The following is a 17,162-nucleotide window of genomic DNA, read 5'->3' as shown; positions in this document are numbered from 1 at the left end:
TAAAATAATGGGCATATGTTCCTTGAGTAGCCACCTCTTACGATCTTTTGGCTACCCAATAACCGCTTAACCTCTATTCAATTGTATTCTCAATTAGCAACCACAAAACAAACAACTTTGTGGACACTAATATATGTATCACATAAGAATCGCATGTAAAGCGTTTCTCTAATACCACCAACTAATCATGTGGAAGTCGTGTTTTCTTTACATTGCGTATGCTCTTAAAATTATTATTTGGTTTTTGCCTCTAATGCTAATTATCAAAATTTACTTCAACATCCAAATCATCAATTTGACGGCATATGCTTCAAACACTTTCTTATTCGCACAACAAAAACACAGCACGTAGCCTTCAATTTACATTGTATATGTTCAAGTTGGATGGATGATTGCGATCGAGATCAACAGAAAGTTGAGTTCTACCTCTCAATAAATTTTCATGTATGAACTTACACGGTACGGAGAAAATAATTTTCAAGTCTTATCAACTATCATACTCGTTGTAAATTTTATTTAAACGAGTATTATAATTGAAATTAACATGTTGGGCTGTAAATTTTTATTAGAAGGGCATGGGTAGAATGAGGTAATAATATTCATATTCACATCAAACACATATCATGTGAAGTTGAGATGAAACATCACTCTAGTGAAGAAAAGACACATTTTAAACCCAAACTGCCAAGAAGAAAGACGTGTTCTCCTTCAAGTTGGCTATTGACCCAATGGGTCAAATTCTATGTGTTGGTTAACGAAATTGGAATTGCACACGAATGCGTTTATGAAACTCAGTTACTCGTTCTTGAATTTTCAAAGTCAAGAAGAAGAAGGGAAGACGAACAACAAGTTCCTCACCATAGCCAAACACCAAGTTTCCTGGAAAATCTGCAATTTTTCTAGGAAAATATAATCTCAACTATTCAAGTCAATCAAAAAATTTCTGTACAGTTTTATCCACCCACTGGTGGCGCCAATCAGGACCAGACTGTTAAAATCATCTGCTTCTGTCCTACTCTAAATTTACAGTCACTAAAAAGAATCAACGAATACTTTGGTATCTCAGAATCTTCAACTCCTCCTCCTCTGTTTTTTTACCTCCGTCGCCTACTCTGCCGCAGAAAATTACCCGATTCTTGAATCACATAATTGTTACCCAATCTTCAGAGAACGACCAATTGGGTTTCTCCTCCGTCGCCAACTGCCGCAACCGATCCGCCGCCGGAACGAAACTCTTTCTCCACGACCAATCGAACTCGGAGTCCAAATTTTTCCCAGACCATTCCACAAATTGTGGAGAAATTTCTGAACTCGCCACCGAAACCCAATCCGGAAAATCGAATGGCCCTCTCGGAGACGCCGACAGCTGCGCCTTCTCCTCCGATAGAACAGTGTGATCGTCGCCGGAAACAAACGCGTGCTCAAGAAGCATCTCAGCCGTCCATCTCTGTCTGGGATCCTTCACAAAACACTTGGAAACAAAATCTTTGCCGTCTTCACTCAACTCCTCTGGGATTTGCGGCAACTCGTCGCCTAAAATCCTCATCAGAAGCTTGAACATGTTCACGCCGGGGTTGTGATCCCACACCGGTTTCCCGCTCGCCATCTCCGCCACCAAACACCCGAGAGCCCAGACGTCGGAGCAGGACTCGTATTCATTGTCGTTAACAGATTCCGGCGCCATGTACAGTGGCGTTCCCCTGACTTCGACCTTGTTATCCGATTCCCCTGCTCTCTTCGCCAGCCCGAAGTCGGCAATTTTCGCCGCGCCGTCGGCGAAAACCAGGACATTCTGAAGCTTCAAGTCGCAGTGGACGAACCCTTTTGTGTGGATGAATTCAAGGCCTCTGAGCACCGACTTTGTGTGGCGTTGAACATCAAATTCCGGCAAGCGTCCGCCGTTTCTTTTGAGCTCATCCGCCAGAGTGCCGCCGCTGGCGTACTCCAGAACCAAGTTGTAGAATTTCTCGCCGTTCTCGACGGAGTGATCGGCGCCGAAGCAGCGGATGATTTGTGGGCAGGAGCCGATTTGGTCGAGGACTTGCTTCTCGTTCTTGAGCGAATCAGAGTAGCCGGATTCAGACGCCTTCACGGCCACCAGCGGCGGAAGATGAGAAGATGGGCTGGTGGATTTTGCTGTGTAGATGGTGGCGAAGCTTCCCCGGCCGATTTCTTTACCGCGAATCCACTCCATGGATATAGGGTTTAATCAGAGAAAGGTTTTTCCACTCGAGAGTTTTGGGTTTGCTTTCGAAAGAAGAAAGAAGATAGCGAACAGAACAACTCTGAATAAAGCAGCTGCTGCCTCTGTGGTATTTATAGGCATTCCTATTTCTATAACTTCTGAAGGAAGTTGGAACCCTTTTAGGTTTTTTATTTATTATTATTTTTATTTAAATTTTTATAAAATATTTGGGAGTGTGGCTTGGGATTTATATCTTTAAAGCACGTGATAGGCAACGATTTTTTTGGCCCAACGACTGGTTTCCGATCATGCACTCGTCTTCAAACGTGTTTTTATGGAAAGATTTTTACTCGCACACACGCCACACGCGGCTAGATTTATATTTCGATACTAAAATAACTTAATATTTACGAAGAACTGATTTTCACACTCTTTTTTATTTTCTATTGGTTTTATGTTATATTCAATTTTTTTACGTTTCTTGATTGTTTGATCTAAATGTTAAAAACAAATAAAAAAGAGTGCAAGAAAAGAACGAGAGTGTGAAAGTTATTATCCTACCATTACTTGCGAAGTCATTACCCTCTTAATACTTGGGCGAAAAGCTATTGCTAGGGCAAAGTAATTTACTGCCAATGCAATTGCTTGGGCACAGTGATTTGTTACTTGAGCTGGTTGATTGCTCCTTTGGGTGACACCAGCCATTTTCCGAGAAGTGGGGGGGTAAGTTTTTAAGTGTTGTTATCTTTTAATGATATGCATTAAAAAGTCATTAACTTTAAAGAAAGGGATGCTAATAAATTCTGTAGAATTGTACATGATTGGAGAGTAGTGGCCAGAGAGGGGACAGGTGAAGGAAATGACAGAATAAAAAGATCACTAAATCTTAATTAGACTGATTGATTAGTGTTAAACTCGATTACTCATACACAACATTATTACCGAATCTCAAAGTATTACATGCACAAGCTTTAAAACCTTGATTACCCTTAATTAAGATCAAATTAAATTAATTGATTGGTGTTAAACATCCATCGTCCACATGCATAATCCTGTTTTAATATAGATTTGCTTTGTTAAACAATCGGTGATCATGAGATTTTTTTTGTTAGGCCGGCATAATTCAGTTATTAAGAAATAGTTCATGAGCTGTTTTATATTTGAAAAGAAATTCCTTTCCCATCTCTCTCCCTTTCCTTCTCTCTCTCTCTCTCTCTCTCTCTCTCTCTCTCTCTCGTTGTTGGAGAAGGTAGGGGAACCTAGCTTGTTGTTACTTGAAGAAAAAGAAACGCATTTAACTAATTTATCACCTGTTTTGTTGGATTTACTATTCTTATTTGGATGTGCAATTGCAATGTAGCCTTTCTCTCCCTCTCTCTCCATAAGATAAAGAAAATTGCGCTTGTCACTCCACAAATATGTTGATACAACGACATTTTTTGCTTAATTATGACCTTCTTTAGTCTGAGGACTGCTCAGACTTCATCCAGAATGTCATTTTTACTTTCTGTACTTTTTTTAATACTCTAATAAAACAACTATCGTTGCATGCGGTCTAACATTTTAATGGATAAGGTATTGAGTTTCTACTCATGTATCTCGGGTTCAAAACTCCCCATCACTTGAATTATTGTAATAGTTTCCAATCCCCTCCCCCCTTAATAATAATACAATTAAAACACAAATACAACTATGGTTCCACTCAAAGAAAAAAACGAAAGAAAAAGAAAAGAAAGATTAAACTCGATGAAGGCGTGTCTCATGTGCACATAGCAAACGACCCGCAATTTTGAAAGCCATGTCTTAACTTTTATTCACTAGAATATAAGCAAGGAACATACTTGCAAAAACATGTGTGAACAGCTCACGGAATATGGGCCACTATTATTATTCCAAAATCCAAAATCTCGTATGCTCTCTATTGGATGTGAAAAATTAAGGACCGACACAATTTGTTTGCATCTATCTTTCTCACCAGCCACCACTGCTGGATCGACCCTTCTCCATAAACTTTGGTTCAAAGGAATTATGTCATGTGTCACACTTGATTAAGTAGGTAGGTTAGTTACAAAAAGCATGTTTCAAATGTGCTTTGATTTGGAAGAACATTAAACAAATTGAAGGTGTGATAATTATAAAGCTTTGCGTAAAACTAAATACTAAATCTCACTACCACCACAACTGCAATAGAATCACAAAATCCTCCATATCTTTTGAGTAATGTGAGATGATAGCTTAATTTGAGCTACTTGTCTCTAAATTCTTCTTTATTGATTCCAAGAAAAATGGTTTTATGTTGTACAAGGAATGAGGAAAAGGTTACATCATTTCTACCGTATTTTGGACTAGGACACATATAATTATAATATTTACAAATCACATCGTTAATTGTATCTTTTAAGACGAAACTTGTGTATGCGACATTATTTATACGAGTCTCTTTTTTAATTTAATACATGAATAGACTGAACGAAAAAAATTATCGCATATGTTGTATACATCACACGACATACTATAGTGTGGTCTACTAATGGATAGTGCAATTTACACGCTCATTTTTACCTCCTCTACTCTTTTTAATTTTCTGTCATTGATATTCTTCAATTAATTTATTCGATCTGACGACCGAAAATTAAGAAGAGTGTATGAGAAGTAAAAATAGATGCGTGATGACACTATCCTACCTAATTAACTCAAATTATAACACGTAATATTGTTAACTGTTAAACCTTAAGCCGAGATGATGACATTATAAATTAATTTTAGTTCGAAACGCTGTATTTGCATCTCATGCTGCATATTGGTATACCAAATACACCCAAAACCTTTTTCGGTATGGTCTCATTTTAAATATATAAAAGTGGCTATGCCCAAACTTCCAAGTCCAGAAAAAGAAAAAAAAAAAGTAAAAATCTAAGAAGATATTGTTTCCCTGAAACAAGGAACAAAGATAGACGGCTACATATGGCAGGTTGCAAGTGCCCTTCAATAAATGGACAAAAGCCATAACTGCTGAATCCTTGCCAATCTGCCGAGAGGCAAAGCAACAACCACAAACCAGTGGGCCGCCAAAAACCGAAAGCAGTAATGCTTGCATGTAACTTTGGTCGCAACAGAGAGATCGAGAGAGAGGTGCCACAGCCAATGCATGCACTGCAATATGCAGCTGCAAGCTCTCGTTTTCAAGTCTGCAGACCTTAACATCCGCAAGTGGGCACGTTTCTCACATAAAAAATATTATCAGCACCTTCTGTTGGGTATCGCACTTTTAGCCTTGGAAGTTTGGATCCTCTCCTGAGCAGGAGATCAGGATCCTCAGGATCAAACAACATGGACCGTTGGATTAAAATCCAACGGCTATAATTATTATAACTTTTAGAGAGATCCCTTGTTTGTAGCCGTTCGATCAAAATCCAACGGTCCATGTTGTTTGATCTCGAGGATCCTGATCTCCTGCTCAGGAGAGGATCCAAATCCGAAGTTTGGAACCAACCTTACAAAAATATCATCATTTTACTTTAGGGTTTTTCATTTTTCTTTCCCATTTTTTGGATTTTGGTGGTGAAAGTGAAACTTGTGAGTTACTAATTATTATAGGGTAATATTAGAGAGATTAAATTTGTAATCATAATTTATAAACTAAATGATGTGTCACCAATAAGAATGAATACGTTTATAAACGTTTAAGTAATAAACTAATTATCAACTTCCATGTCTTTTACTTTCTAAACTTTTGTCAACTAATTTAGTTTCTCTAACCTTACTCATTATTATATGATACTGGAATATGGTTCCGTGATGTTAATTAACAATCTACACATTATAATATTAAGTAGGGTCAAGTTTGTCATTTATTGAGAGTATCATAATCAGTGGCTCTTGAGGATCAGGTGCGGTCCCAGCCTACCCCTAAGGTTTTTCATTTTGTAGCTTCTATTTGAGTGTTTTTGGTTGGATACTCTACTTTCTTCTACTTATGTGCTTTTGCTTCTAGTTGGCTTTATTGTGTGTTTTATAGTAGTATTGTTATGAAACCAAAGCCTTATATCAACTAGTCTTCCTTAGTTAGTTCACTATTTTGTATGATAGAGTGTTGTTTTACAGTGAAAATACGCATATGTGGAATAGAGGAAGAATTTATTCTGAAAGACAATTTTCATAGTTGCAGTATTGAGCCACGATATTAAATTTTGTTCAACTTCAATGTAGGAGCTTAAAAAGAAGTTCGATGCTTATGATATAACTATCTCAATTTTTTTTTTTTTTTTGTGACTTCATTAATCTCTTATTTTTCATTCCAATATAAAAAATGAACCTTTTTCTCCATTAATTATATTATATCATGTCCAATTTATTTCACATTGCTTAGAGGCCCCTCCTAGTTTCGATATGACTTCGTCACTGCCAATATTACCAATTGATTTTATAGCGTAACATCATCTTTTTTTTCATGTACACACATGTTAATGACCAATAGTGGAGCAAGAGATACAATTGTATGGGTTCATTATTGTCATTTCAAGGTTATAAACATAATGAGATGTAATCCGAATCATGTTTAAGTATGAAAATCAAATTGTGTTGCTTTTAACTTACAACAGACTATTTCAACTTATTTATTTATTTATTAATACTTCAAGTTCAGGTAAGCATTTCCATTGATAACCTAGAAAAAAATAATAAAGTAAAAACTCAATGTTTTTCAATTGGATGACAATTTCAGAACTTTTCTTTGATACTATTCCACCATACAACTAGACATGTTGAATTGTTAACGAATACCAAAGCCGACTCACGTGCTCCAAACAATATAGTTGGAAGTGTTGAAGATTGAAGGGTAGGCCACCTGGATTTGGGGAAAGTAAGTCTGTGACTGCAACCTTAATCAGCATATGCAGCAGCATCTCTTGGATTTCGATTCACTTAATCTCAACGCACAACGTCTATATGTGGGGGCCACACCCAAAAAGTCGCAGTTCACTCAGAATGTATACTTCTCAATTCAGCAAAATACAAGCGTGTTAGTTGTAGCTCACTTGCAAAAAAGTATTCACACCCATACATTTGACATCTCGTGTTCGAATATTTCTTTTCATAAATTTTTTACCATCTCATATTAATATAAAAATTAACATTAAATTGTAAAATAATAGTGAATTTATAAAGAATTCTACCTTGAAAAGAGCCTCCTTATTATTTTTAAAATAAATAAATTTACATGAAACATGCTGCCTGAATCCTGTTGCGTTTATATTTCGTCCCACTGCCCACCAATCACTTGCGTGTATTCTACTTTCTACTTGCCACGCAACAACACTTTCCACTTTAAGAGGTCGTCACTGAAAACAAGACATCCCATGATCCAAAATAAAAACTCAATTCACATCAATCGTGTGGGTTTTTTTTTACCATACACCAATGTACGAGACTGATCTTAAACAATTAGATTTAGGGCTGGTTTGGTATTGCTGTGCTTTGAAAAAAAACTGCTGCGAGAATAAATGGTTATGCTGTGAGAATAAGCGGATGTGAAATAAATCAGCAGAGTGTTTGGTAAACTTTTTTGTTGTAAAAGTGCTTTTGGAAAAAAAAAAGCAGTCTGATAGTGGGTTTTTTCATTAAAGGAGCACTATAGCTCCGTGTGCTTTGAAAAAAAGCCAGTTTTCCAAAGCTGCAAATAGCAGCTTCAGCTTTTTCCTTTGATTTCGGCTTATTCTCACAGTAGCTTCCAAAATAAGCCCTTATTTTTCAGTTTACCAAACACCTAAAACCCTCACAGCTTTTTTTCATGTGTGCTTTTTTTTTAAGCACCTCACTCCCAAACCACCCCTTATACTATCAAAATTCAGCCCTGTAAGTTTAGCTGTCTGTATCCGTTGCTTTGCTGTATTTCATACATCGATGTGTTAGTAAAATTTCAACAATCATGTTTATGATTACATTAGTAACATTTTTTTTATATATTTTATATTTATTCTTATTTTAAACATAAGTAACCATATACCTTGCTAAGTGTGCTAAGTGTGCTAAGTGTGACTTGTTACTCATGTTTGATGTGAAATTGTAAAAAATTATTTCAAGTGTCATTCTATTCAATCCAAGCGTGTTTTGAATAATCTTCTACATTCACACATAACAATTTGCAATTCCAAACGAGTGATTATTTCAAATAATTAGAAATTATTTATGTATTAATCTTCTACTGTCCATAACAATTCCCCAACATAGACAATCAATTGATGAGTTTCAAACACTAGCTAGTTGCACTTTTTACTACATATTCATGTGAACTTTATTACCATTTTTACAATGATCCTATACAATCCCCATAATTCCACATTGTCAAGCTTCTAATCTATTAATTAAGCATGTGTTCACATGAAGATATGCATGTGATGTTTTTGTGTGACATATTATATTTTTTATTTATAAAATGTACCATTCGGTTGGTGCAAGTAGGACCAACCATAACACATGCAACCAAATTGGACAGGAAATGTTTGAATCGCCGTCGGAAATTAATAAAATTTCACCCCAAATATTTTGCTTGCGAAATTGACATTATTTGTAGAAATTGTGGGATTTGTCGGTTCATGATCATATAGTAGTAGCCCACGTGAGATTTAGATACTTGGAACCAAAGCTTTTGATACTTGAAGCCGACGGTGCGGCCCCCGGACCCCCGAATGGTCAATTCACGAGAACTTGAGCCGACGGTTCATAATAGTTTTAATACCTACCGCAGAATGGCACGAGCTTTGTGAACTGTGCATCAAGTGTGGTCAAGGATCGAGTGAGAGTCCATGTCCATGTAAAGCCAATTGGGTCCCACCAATGTTCCTTGAGCCAGAGAAATTTTTATGTATACTAGAACACAATGTAGTACATAATATGTCATAGAATAAATATACAACATAATTGATATGTCTCACTTTAGATTCCAATGTCTTTAGACTTGTATTATGACACGTGGTGTTACTGCTTGAGTTTCGGGTACAATGAAAAATCTATATAAAATTCTTATGATATGTTTACTTATTCGGAAATGATGAAGCCGTACAACGACATGCAAAGAAATGACGAGTATGAGATAAATAATCTCTCCCTTAGTTTCACTACATTTAATTTTTCAAGTATGTCGTACCCAAGGGGAATGCATCAAGAGTTGGACAAAATAATTTACAACCTAAAATTACATGGTCTATTTTGAATTACATCGAGATTCTAGGATAAATTCCTACTCATGTTAGGGTAGTAGGTAGTTAAGTTAGGGATAATAACAGTGTTGTACTCATTTCTTTGAAACTTTAACACTTTATAAGCTGGGTAGAAAATGCATGATATGAAACGAATAACAATGATAAATATTTTTTACAAAATCCATTCTTTATACGTCAATATGTCCTAGTGTGACTATTATACCATCGTTTATAATAATTGATCAATTTACTATAATATGAATGAACTAAACATGGTTTCAGGCAGTCAGACTTGGTTCGAGATTTGAAGTTTGGTTATGACGAAGGGTCATGCATGTGATGATTTTTTTCAACAACAAACGGCGGAGTCATGATCACGCCAATAAAATTTCCGGTTCACAAGAGCTTGAAAGGTGGTTAATCAAAGTGGTGGCCGGTAGTGAGTAGCCAGCCGTATTTGATTTGACACTACGTTGAAGATTAGCACTTTGTTTGGCTTCTCGTTGCAACTGGGGGCAGATTGGAATTATATATTATGGGGCCTAAAACGATAAGTAAGTAAGTGGGCTCACACTTGCCTACTAGATTTTTTTTAATTCTATCAACTGACGATGCAATGGGCTTTCCCCTTCAGAGATCTTTTGTACTAATTGTTTTTTCATCTTAAATCTCCTACCATTGAAAATGATTTTCACGATGACAACTTGAAGAACCAAATGCGCAAGCCTCAAGTAGTAGGATAATGTCTTATACCGGAAGGACATATTGATTTCGTGATGTCTTATATTAATGATTTAAATTGATTATGTGATGTTTTATGTTAATAATTCAAAGATAATTGTAAATTTTTGTTTGTATAATATTGTATCATTGACACGATACATCATATTAACAATATGTTTATAAGTTGAAGTTGTTTTCCAAGTGGGAGAGATGATGACTCCCAATTTATGTGACTAATATTACGTTTGGATGAAAAAATTTAAGATTACTAAGAAATTTTAAAATGACGGTAATTGAAATGACGGGATTTTATTTTCTAGAATTTGTGAATTTTCTTGTTTGGTTAACCTCAAAGAACAATGAAATTGAATACGGAATTTTTTATTTTTAAACTCTCAATCACAGAACTTGGGAATTGGAGGTCCCAAATTCCAAGTTTCTTTTCCACGCGGAAATTTTAAATTTCTATGTTTATAAATTCAAACCAAAGAATTGGTGCATGTTAATTTATAAATTCTGACTTTTACTTAAATTTCAAGTTTATTTCTTTCATCCAAATATAGTGTAAAGAAAAGGAAAGCCAGTGTAGCGTACAAGGATTTGCACTTCCACGGTTCATGATTTGACTTTCCCCTCAGTCAACCTCGTGTATATGTATTTTACAAGGGGAAGAAAAAAAAAATCCAAGCATGCCTTTGTTTACAAAAGTTTGAAGAGGTGGTGGTGTTCACACTTCGAAAAAGATTTAACTACTACAAAGTCTACACCAAATGTTATTGATTCATTATGCACATGTCTGTGTATATTTTCTCATTTGTGTATTTATAAATGAGAAATGTATGATAGTTTTTTTGAAGTGTCAATAATAACTTATTTCTTTTTTTTTCGTAGACTAAATGTGGATCCAAAGATGGGATTTTGACTTTCATTGGACCATCTTCTTTATAAGGTTGCTCCAATCGTTTTTATAACATTTGTTATATTTTCAAACAACTTATTTTTATTGTTACACCATATTTTACGCTAATCTACACAAAGAAGAAGGCTTGAACTAGGGGGTGGGTAGAATGGACCGAAAATCGAAATCGAACAGTAAAAAAAATTTGTCAGTTCTGTTCGAATCCATTTTTTTTCGATTTCGGTACAAAACCGAATCGGTCGATTAATAGTCAGGTCGGTATCTGTTATACATATCTTCGAAGCGAATTAAAGTTTCTTTTCCACTTGGCTGCCTTCAATTGGCTCTTGGGAGACTCCATAGGCTTACCATGGAGTTTACCACACCATATCTCACTCCTCATCTACTCTTTCTTTGAGAGAGATTTTTTTTTTTTAATTACTATTATTAGGGAAATGATGGGAGTTCGAAACTATTACAATAATTTAGAGGGGGGGAGTTTCGAACCTGAGACACAAGTAGAAACCCAACACCCTATTTCCTTGCCTCCTCCCACCTTAGTCCATGCAGTTTCAAGTTTGAACTTCGAAAGTTTAAAGGCTCAAGCTCCTCACCCTAGGCGTCCACTCGTAAGCTTCTCACAACTTGAAAATTACAAATGGTAAGCCTAATGGATTGCTAATTGAGGGGGTTCTTGTGCTAGCTTTCTGTTCTAGGGACAAAATTAGGGTTTGGAAGCATTTGTTTGGGATCATCTTTTTTTTTTTTGTGTGGGGGGGCGGGGGTGCATTTTAGATCTAGGTCCAAAAGTATAGGTTGTTTATGTTATCTAATTACATATTTTTGTAGCAATTATTCAATTTTGTCTTTTTAGATAAAAAAATTTAAAATCATTAAATTTTTTGATAAAGGTATATTATAAAAATAAAAAAAAATGTAATACATTAATCTAAATTCATTAACTTTTGTGATAAAGGTATATTATAAAAAGAAAAAAAATATATAATACAATTAAACGTATATTCTACCTATAAGTGAGATATAAACTTAACTAAAAGATACAAAAATATAATACAACTACAAACAAGATACATTAATTAGTGATACAGGTTAATTATAAATATAAATCTTTCATATAGATAGATAAATACAATTAACTATATCATTATAAAAAATAAATTCATAAATGGGGTTTGGAGCACAAGAGAAATAAATAATTAAAGAGATCATTATAATGAAATCAATTTTTATAATAAATCTTATCAATAAATAATTATTATTAATAATAAAAAAATCCTAAATTTAAGGGATTGGACTTATTTTAAGAAATTGGACTATTCCTAATAGTGGTTCAAAAAAATTAAGCTTATATCATGTTTTCCCTTTGTTTTTTTTACTTGAAATTCCTAGTAATTGAACCTGGATTGTGAGTTAAATGTGGTGGGTTGAAGCCAATCCAAATTTATGGGAATCCAATTTGTGTGTTTCTGTCAATGCAACCCAAAATCGAAACGCTCCCACACCGTACCAAAATTGGTACCGAAATTCATTTTTGATTTCAGTTCCACCCCTATCATGTATCGAACCGAACCGTGTTCGGGAGTTTAAGTGGAAGAACTTAACAACTAGGACAATCCACCAATTGCCAAACAACTCTTGTTACAACAATGAACTAAAAATTCTACAGTAAAATGAGCCATTTGTTACAGGACATTGAGTGCTACATAATTTTGAATTAGCCACTTGTTAAAGGTACTTTTGCTTGTTTTTTGCTTTTAAAAACTCAACAATCAACAGAATGAAGTGGCAAACAAGTTTGATAACAAGGCCAGAATGTATCTCGCTCTATGCTCAAGCCCAAATTGAAGTTCCAGGATGGGCCATTAAGTTGATTCCAACTATACCCTCTATTTAAACCATGAAACCCATATGGTTTCTAGGGCAAACAAGCAGCTGTACTCTGATTACAAACCCAAGACTGATTCTCCACCTCCCTGAGGCTCGATTTCAGTATATTTTTCGATTATTTTAGACGCTGAAATTTTTGGCCGTTATATTTTAATCATTGAATCTTTGATTAAAAATCTAAAGAGTAAAAAACCTTGATGGATAGCATAAACCGGCACACGATAAGAATATTTTAGTGAGGGGAAGTAGAGTAGTGCTGGAAATTCTCTAAGTGGTAGCAACAAGAATTAGAACGGAAGGCACACATCGCTAAACTTGCCAATTTTCCAAATTACTTTACTTTGTGCGGGTAGCCAGTGCTAGGTCAAACTTTCAAAAGTAGAAATTGTTTCCCAAAAGTCGAAATTACTTTACTTTAAACAGTAATGCCACGGACAAGTGGGATTTTTCCTGCATTTTATTTTCTGGAACAGACAATGATTGTAGCAAGCTGCTATCAGTGGTGGTTGTTGAAATTTCGATGGAGTCGGTACAGGGTGGTTGAGATAGTTAAGTGCAGTTAAACTCATTTAACGAGTATTGTTCTAGCTCAAAACTAAATGTCGCTAAATCAAACGATCATTTGCGTTTAAAAACAACAAAATTAAACCATTATGTAAATTGGGAATCCAACTAAAAAATTATAACATTCTTAAAAAAAAAAATAAACTAATTGTAATCTCTCTGCAATCATCATAAGTTCATAACCGAGCACATAAAATGATGCAAAGAAAATACCATAACACAAGATTAATTAACTAATTTCTCACAAACATAATTAGTTCTTTAAAACAAACCACATTACACTCTTAATACTTCTGCAGCAGCGGCAACAAGTAGATGCTTAATGCCATGAACAATAAAACATCCTCGAACACTAATATCCAAAACTCAGTTACTAATTACCCAGCAAACAACAACATCATCGTCTGCATAGAGCGATCCTAGAGCATCCTCTGGAGTAAGGACGAACTGGGCCTCTGGCTTTGAAGCAGCTGTGGGTGTAATAAGACCTCCCTGACCGCGGCGGGCAGGGGATGCGATTCGCCGACAGCGCGCCGTACGAAATGTAGTACTTCGTCCTCCCCCAGAGTAGAGATCTGCGAGCGTACCCGTTTTCCACGTCCAGTTCCAAGTCCTCGCCGTCCTCATCGTCTGCCTCCTCGAGCTCATCGTACAGTGGCGACATTGTGGCGGTCGGCCACTCCAGAGCCTCCGCAACTAGCTTCAAGCTGGTCTTGTCGATTTGAGCTTGGATTTGAGGACCCAAATGGAGAAAAATGAGGAGGGAGCAGAGGAAAAGAGTGGTTGCAGTTGGAGAAGCCATGGAAAAACCTAGAGAGAGAAAATCACAGAAGTTTTTTTTTGGGGGTGGGGAGGTGCTGGGGTCTAGTGAGAGAAATCTAAGGGTAGATTTGACTTGTTTTGGGGGTCAGATGAAGAGCAAGTGGGGCCAAGGTTCACATGTGAGTGGAGAAAGGTGTGAGTGAGCAGAGATTGGGTTACAGCTGAGTTTCTTCAATGCAGGTATCAAAGCGTTGATTGTAACATCGTTCCATAACGTTATTATTTTTAATCTAAAATACATTAAAACATGATCGATTTATGATGTTATTTGAAAATTTACGATAGTTCAGATTCAAAGTATTGAATACGTCGTTACCAAAAGCCCTTCCATACAATCCAACGCTTGTTAAAGAAAATTAGACATTCGTTATATTGCATCGAAACGCTCTAACAAAATACTTCAATATTGTTACCCAAAATAAGTACTCCAATATTTGTAACCTCACTTTGTACATCAAAATATTGTGACCTCACATGTAATATTTAGATCAGATCATAACATAATTGTGTTTTCATCAACCTACATTAGAAGTGAGGCATATTATTTATGTCGTCCATTTATATAAATTAATACATGGGATCTCATGTGTTTTTGAGATACGCAAAAATTTCTCGTCTTGAATACATTTTGTGTTTGTAAGGCGGAAGTAGCGGTTGGGTGTGCTACAATTTGTTCAGTTTGATTGGTGACGTGTTCTGTGTGAGATTGAGGCGTGGCACATTCTAGCTTTTTTTTGGGGGGGGGGGGTGTGTGGAGCTTATATGACAGGTAAGGGATACGACATTAAAATTTGGTGTTTAGTGTACATGGCTGGTCGAGATATGGTGTTGTTTATCCCTCTTTTATATTTCATTTATATTTGCTTATTATTTTACTAAACAAAATTTCAAGAAAATGTTGGTCCTAAATCTTTTAGGAAAACTCATAAGCAAAGGAACACACTCATTTGGAACTGTGTTTTTGAAATACACTTATGCTCAAAAAAGCAACTTCAATAAAAACGCTTATTTTAGAAGAACATGAAAACTTTTAATAAAAATACAAGTGTTTCTTAGAAAATAGAAAAGCACTTCATAATGTTCTTGAAGAAAGCACACACCATGTGTTTCTCTCAGTGGGTCTACTCAAATCCATCTCATATGTGGATTTACCCATGTTCATCCCTCTTGGTAATGGATACCCATATAACAATGGACAATACTTGATTACTCACTGGTGAGTATCCATTATACTCTCTATGTTGGGCGGCCCAATAATATAATAATATTTGTCATTAACTCCTTAACTAAACACAACAGTTCTACTATTCCACCAACCAAACACCTTTTTCTTTCTTCCTCACATTGTCCAATAATTTTTCTTCAAACCAAAAGAGGAAGCAGGCCTACCGAAGGCCTGTGAGTCTGATGTAATGGTGGTAGAAAAATCAAATCCTCGCTGCCAAAGCCATGGCTCGGTGTCTCAAATCGTGGCCTCATTCCACCATCAATGACCAGGACGACCACGATTTCGAATTCTGGTTCAATGCTATCGTCTTATACGCCTTCTTCTTTGTTTACAATGGTTTACTTAATCGTCTCATTAATCTCCGTCGTCCACCATAGAGGATGACGAGTCGCATTTGTTGTAGAAGAAAGAGAATAGAGATGTGGGTCGCCGGAGAAGAGAACCCATGGTTGCCATGACATGGACGTTGTGCAGATTTGTTGGAGAAAATATGAAGGGGTCTGTTTGTTCACATGATTAATAAGATAAGAGAATAGTTATAAAACTTAAATATGAACACATGTCTTGTTTTTATTTTGTCATATTGTATGCTGAGTAAAATGGGTAATGACTTATCCTATAATTATTAGCGGCTTTTTCACTTTATCTCTCTCATTTTTTTCCATCTCTCTCTCTCTCTCTCTCTCTATTTCCTTTCTTTCCCTTTGGCTCTGTGACCTGTATAGAGTAATTATATCAAATCACCACTATCACTGCTGCAAACTTGTCCAACCGCGTTGTAATCAGCCACCAACCCACTGCTGTCAACTCTACCAAATATGCCAAGCCAACCCAAACTATGTCACTCCTTATTTTGTCACCCACCCACCCTCGTCGAACCACTCGCATCTCTTCCGTTGTCCATTCAATTGGTTGAGATGAAGCATGAGATCGAGCTTGAAGAGAGAGAAGGCAGGGATGATAAATAGTTTTAAGTGGAGATGGTTGTGTTATGGATTCTATTACCTTAATCACAGAGAATTGGGAATAATTAAGAATTGTAAATTTTGTTATTAAGAAGTTTGTTAGATTTTGCTAATTGGAACTTGATTATGTAGCTAGTTGTATAAATGTGGTAGTAAACTCCAATTTTTATAACGGTCTTATTTTTCAATAAAATTTTATTAATATAAAAAAATATTGGTGCTCTCCTCTTTCTTCAATCTCCATTGTTATTTAGCATCTAGGTCAAAGTTGAATAAGATCTTATAGTTGATATTGTGGGATCAGGATTTTTAGGGTCTGAGCAAGACGGATCGGAATACGTATACCTTAGAGGTTCGGTTATGGACCCAACAACTTCGATCAAATTGAGCAAATGGACTAGCGATGTCACCATCATCTTGTGTTTCGAGAAAGTAGGCAAAGTCCGTCGACTACACTGAGATTGACTATTCTTGTTTCGCAAGATATGGAATCTTGATCCAAATAGGGATTAGATAAGTTTCCTATATTCTTGGATATTCTTACAATTTAGGAATTGGCGTGTGCTGCAAATAATCATACTCCTAAAAGGAAACAATATCTATCTTTAGATATATTTAAGGATTCTCCCAATTTCATACGAATTCCATATCCTAAAATGTCTCTCTCCCG

At 35.9% G+C, this 17,162-nt stretch overlaps 2 protein-coding genes across 2 annotated transcripts; both read right to left on the bottom strand.

Moving 5' to 3' along the window:
- Positions 1 to 894: 894 nt before the first annotated feature.
- Positions 895 to 2,487, bottom strand: LOC103416013 (mitogen-activated protein kinase kinase kinase 20-like). The gene has a single exon (XM_008354285.4). It carries the CDS (start codon positions 2,192 to 2,194, stop codon positions 1,142 to 1,144), a length of 1,053 nt encoding a protein of 350 aa, XP_008352507.3. The 5' UTR covers positions 2,195 to 2,487; the 3' UTR covers positions 895 to 1,141.
- Positions 2,488 to 13,874: 11,387 nt separating this feature from the next.
- LOC103401384 (protein RALF-like 34) lies at positions 13,875 to 14,279 on the bottom strand. The gene has a single exon (XM_008340100.4). It carries the CDS (start codon positions 14,277 to 14,279, stop codon positions 13,875 to 13,877), a length of 405 nt encoding a protein of 134 aa, XP_008338322.1.
- Between the last annotated feature and the right edge of the window lie 2,883 nt (positions 14,280 to 17,162).

Source organism: Malus domestica, chromosome 15 (genome assembly GCF_042453785.1).
Source record: "Malus domestica chromosome 15, GDT2T_hap1".
NCBI lineage: Eukaryota > Viridiplantae > Streptophyta > Magnoliopsida > Rosales > Rosaceae > Malus > Malus domestica.
This window is presented reverse-complemented; position numbering and strand designations above follow the sequence as displayed.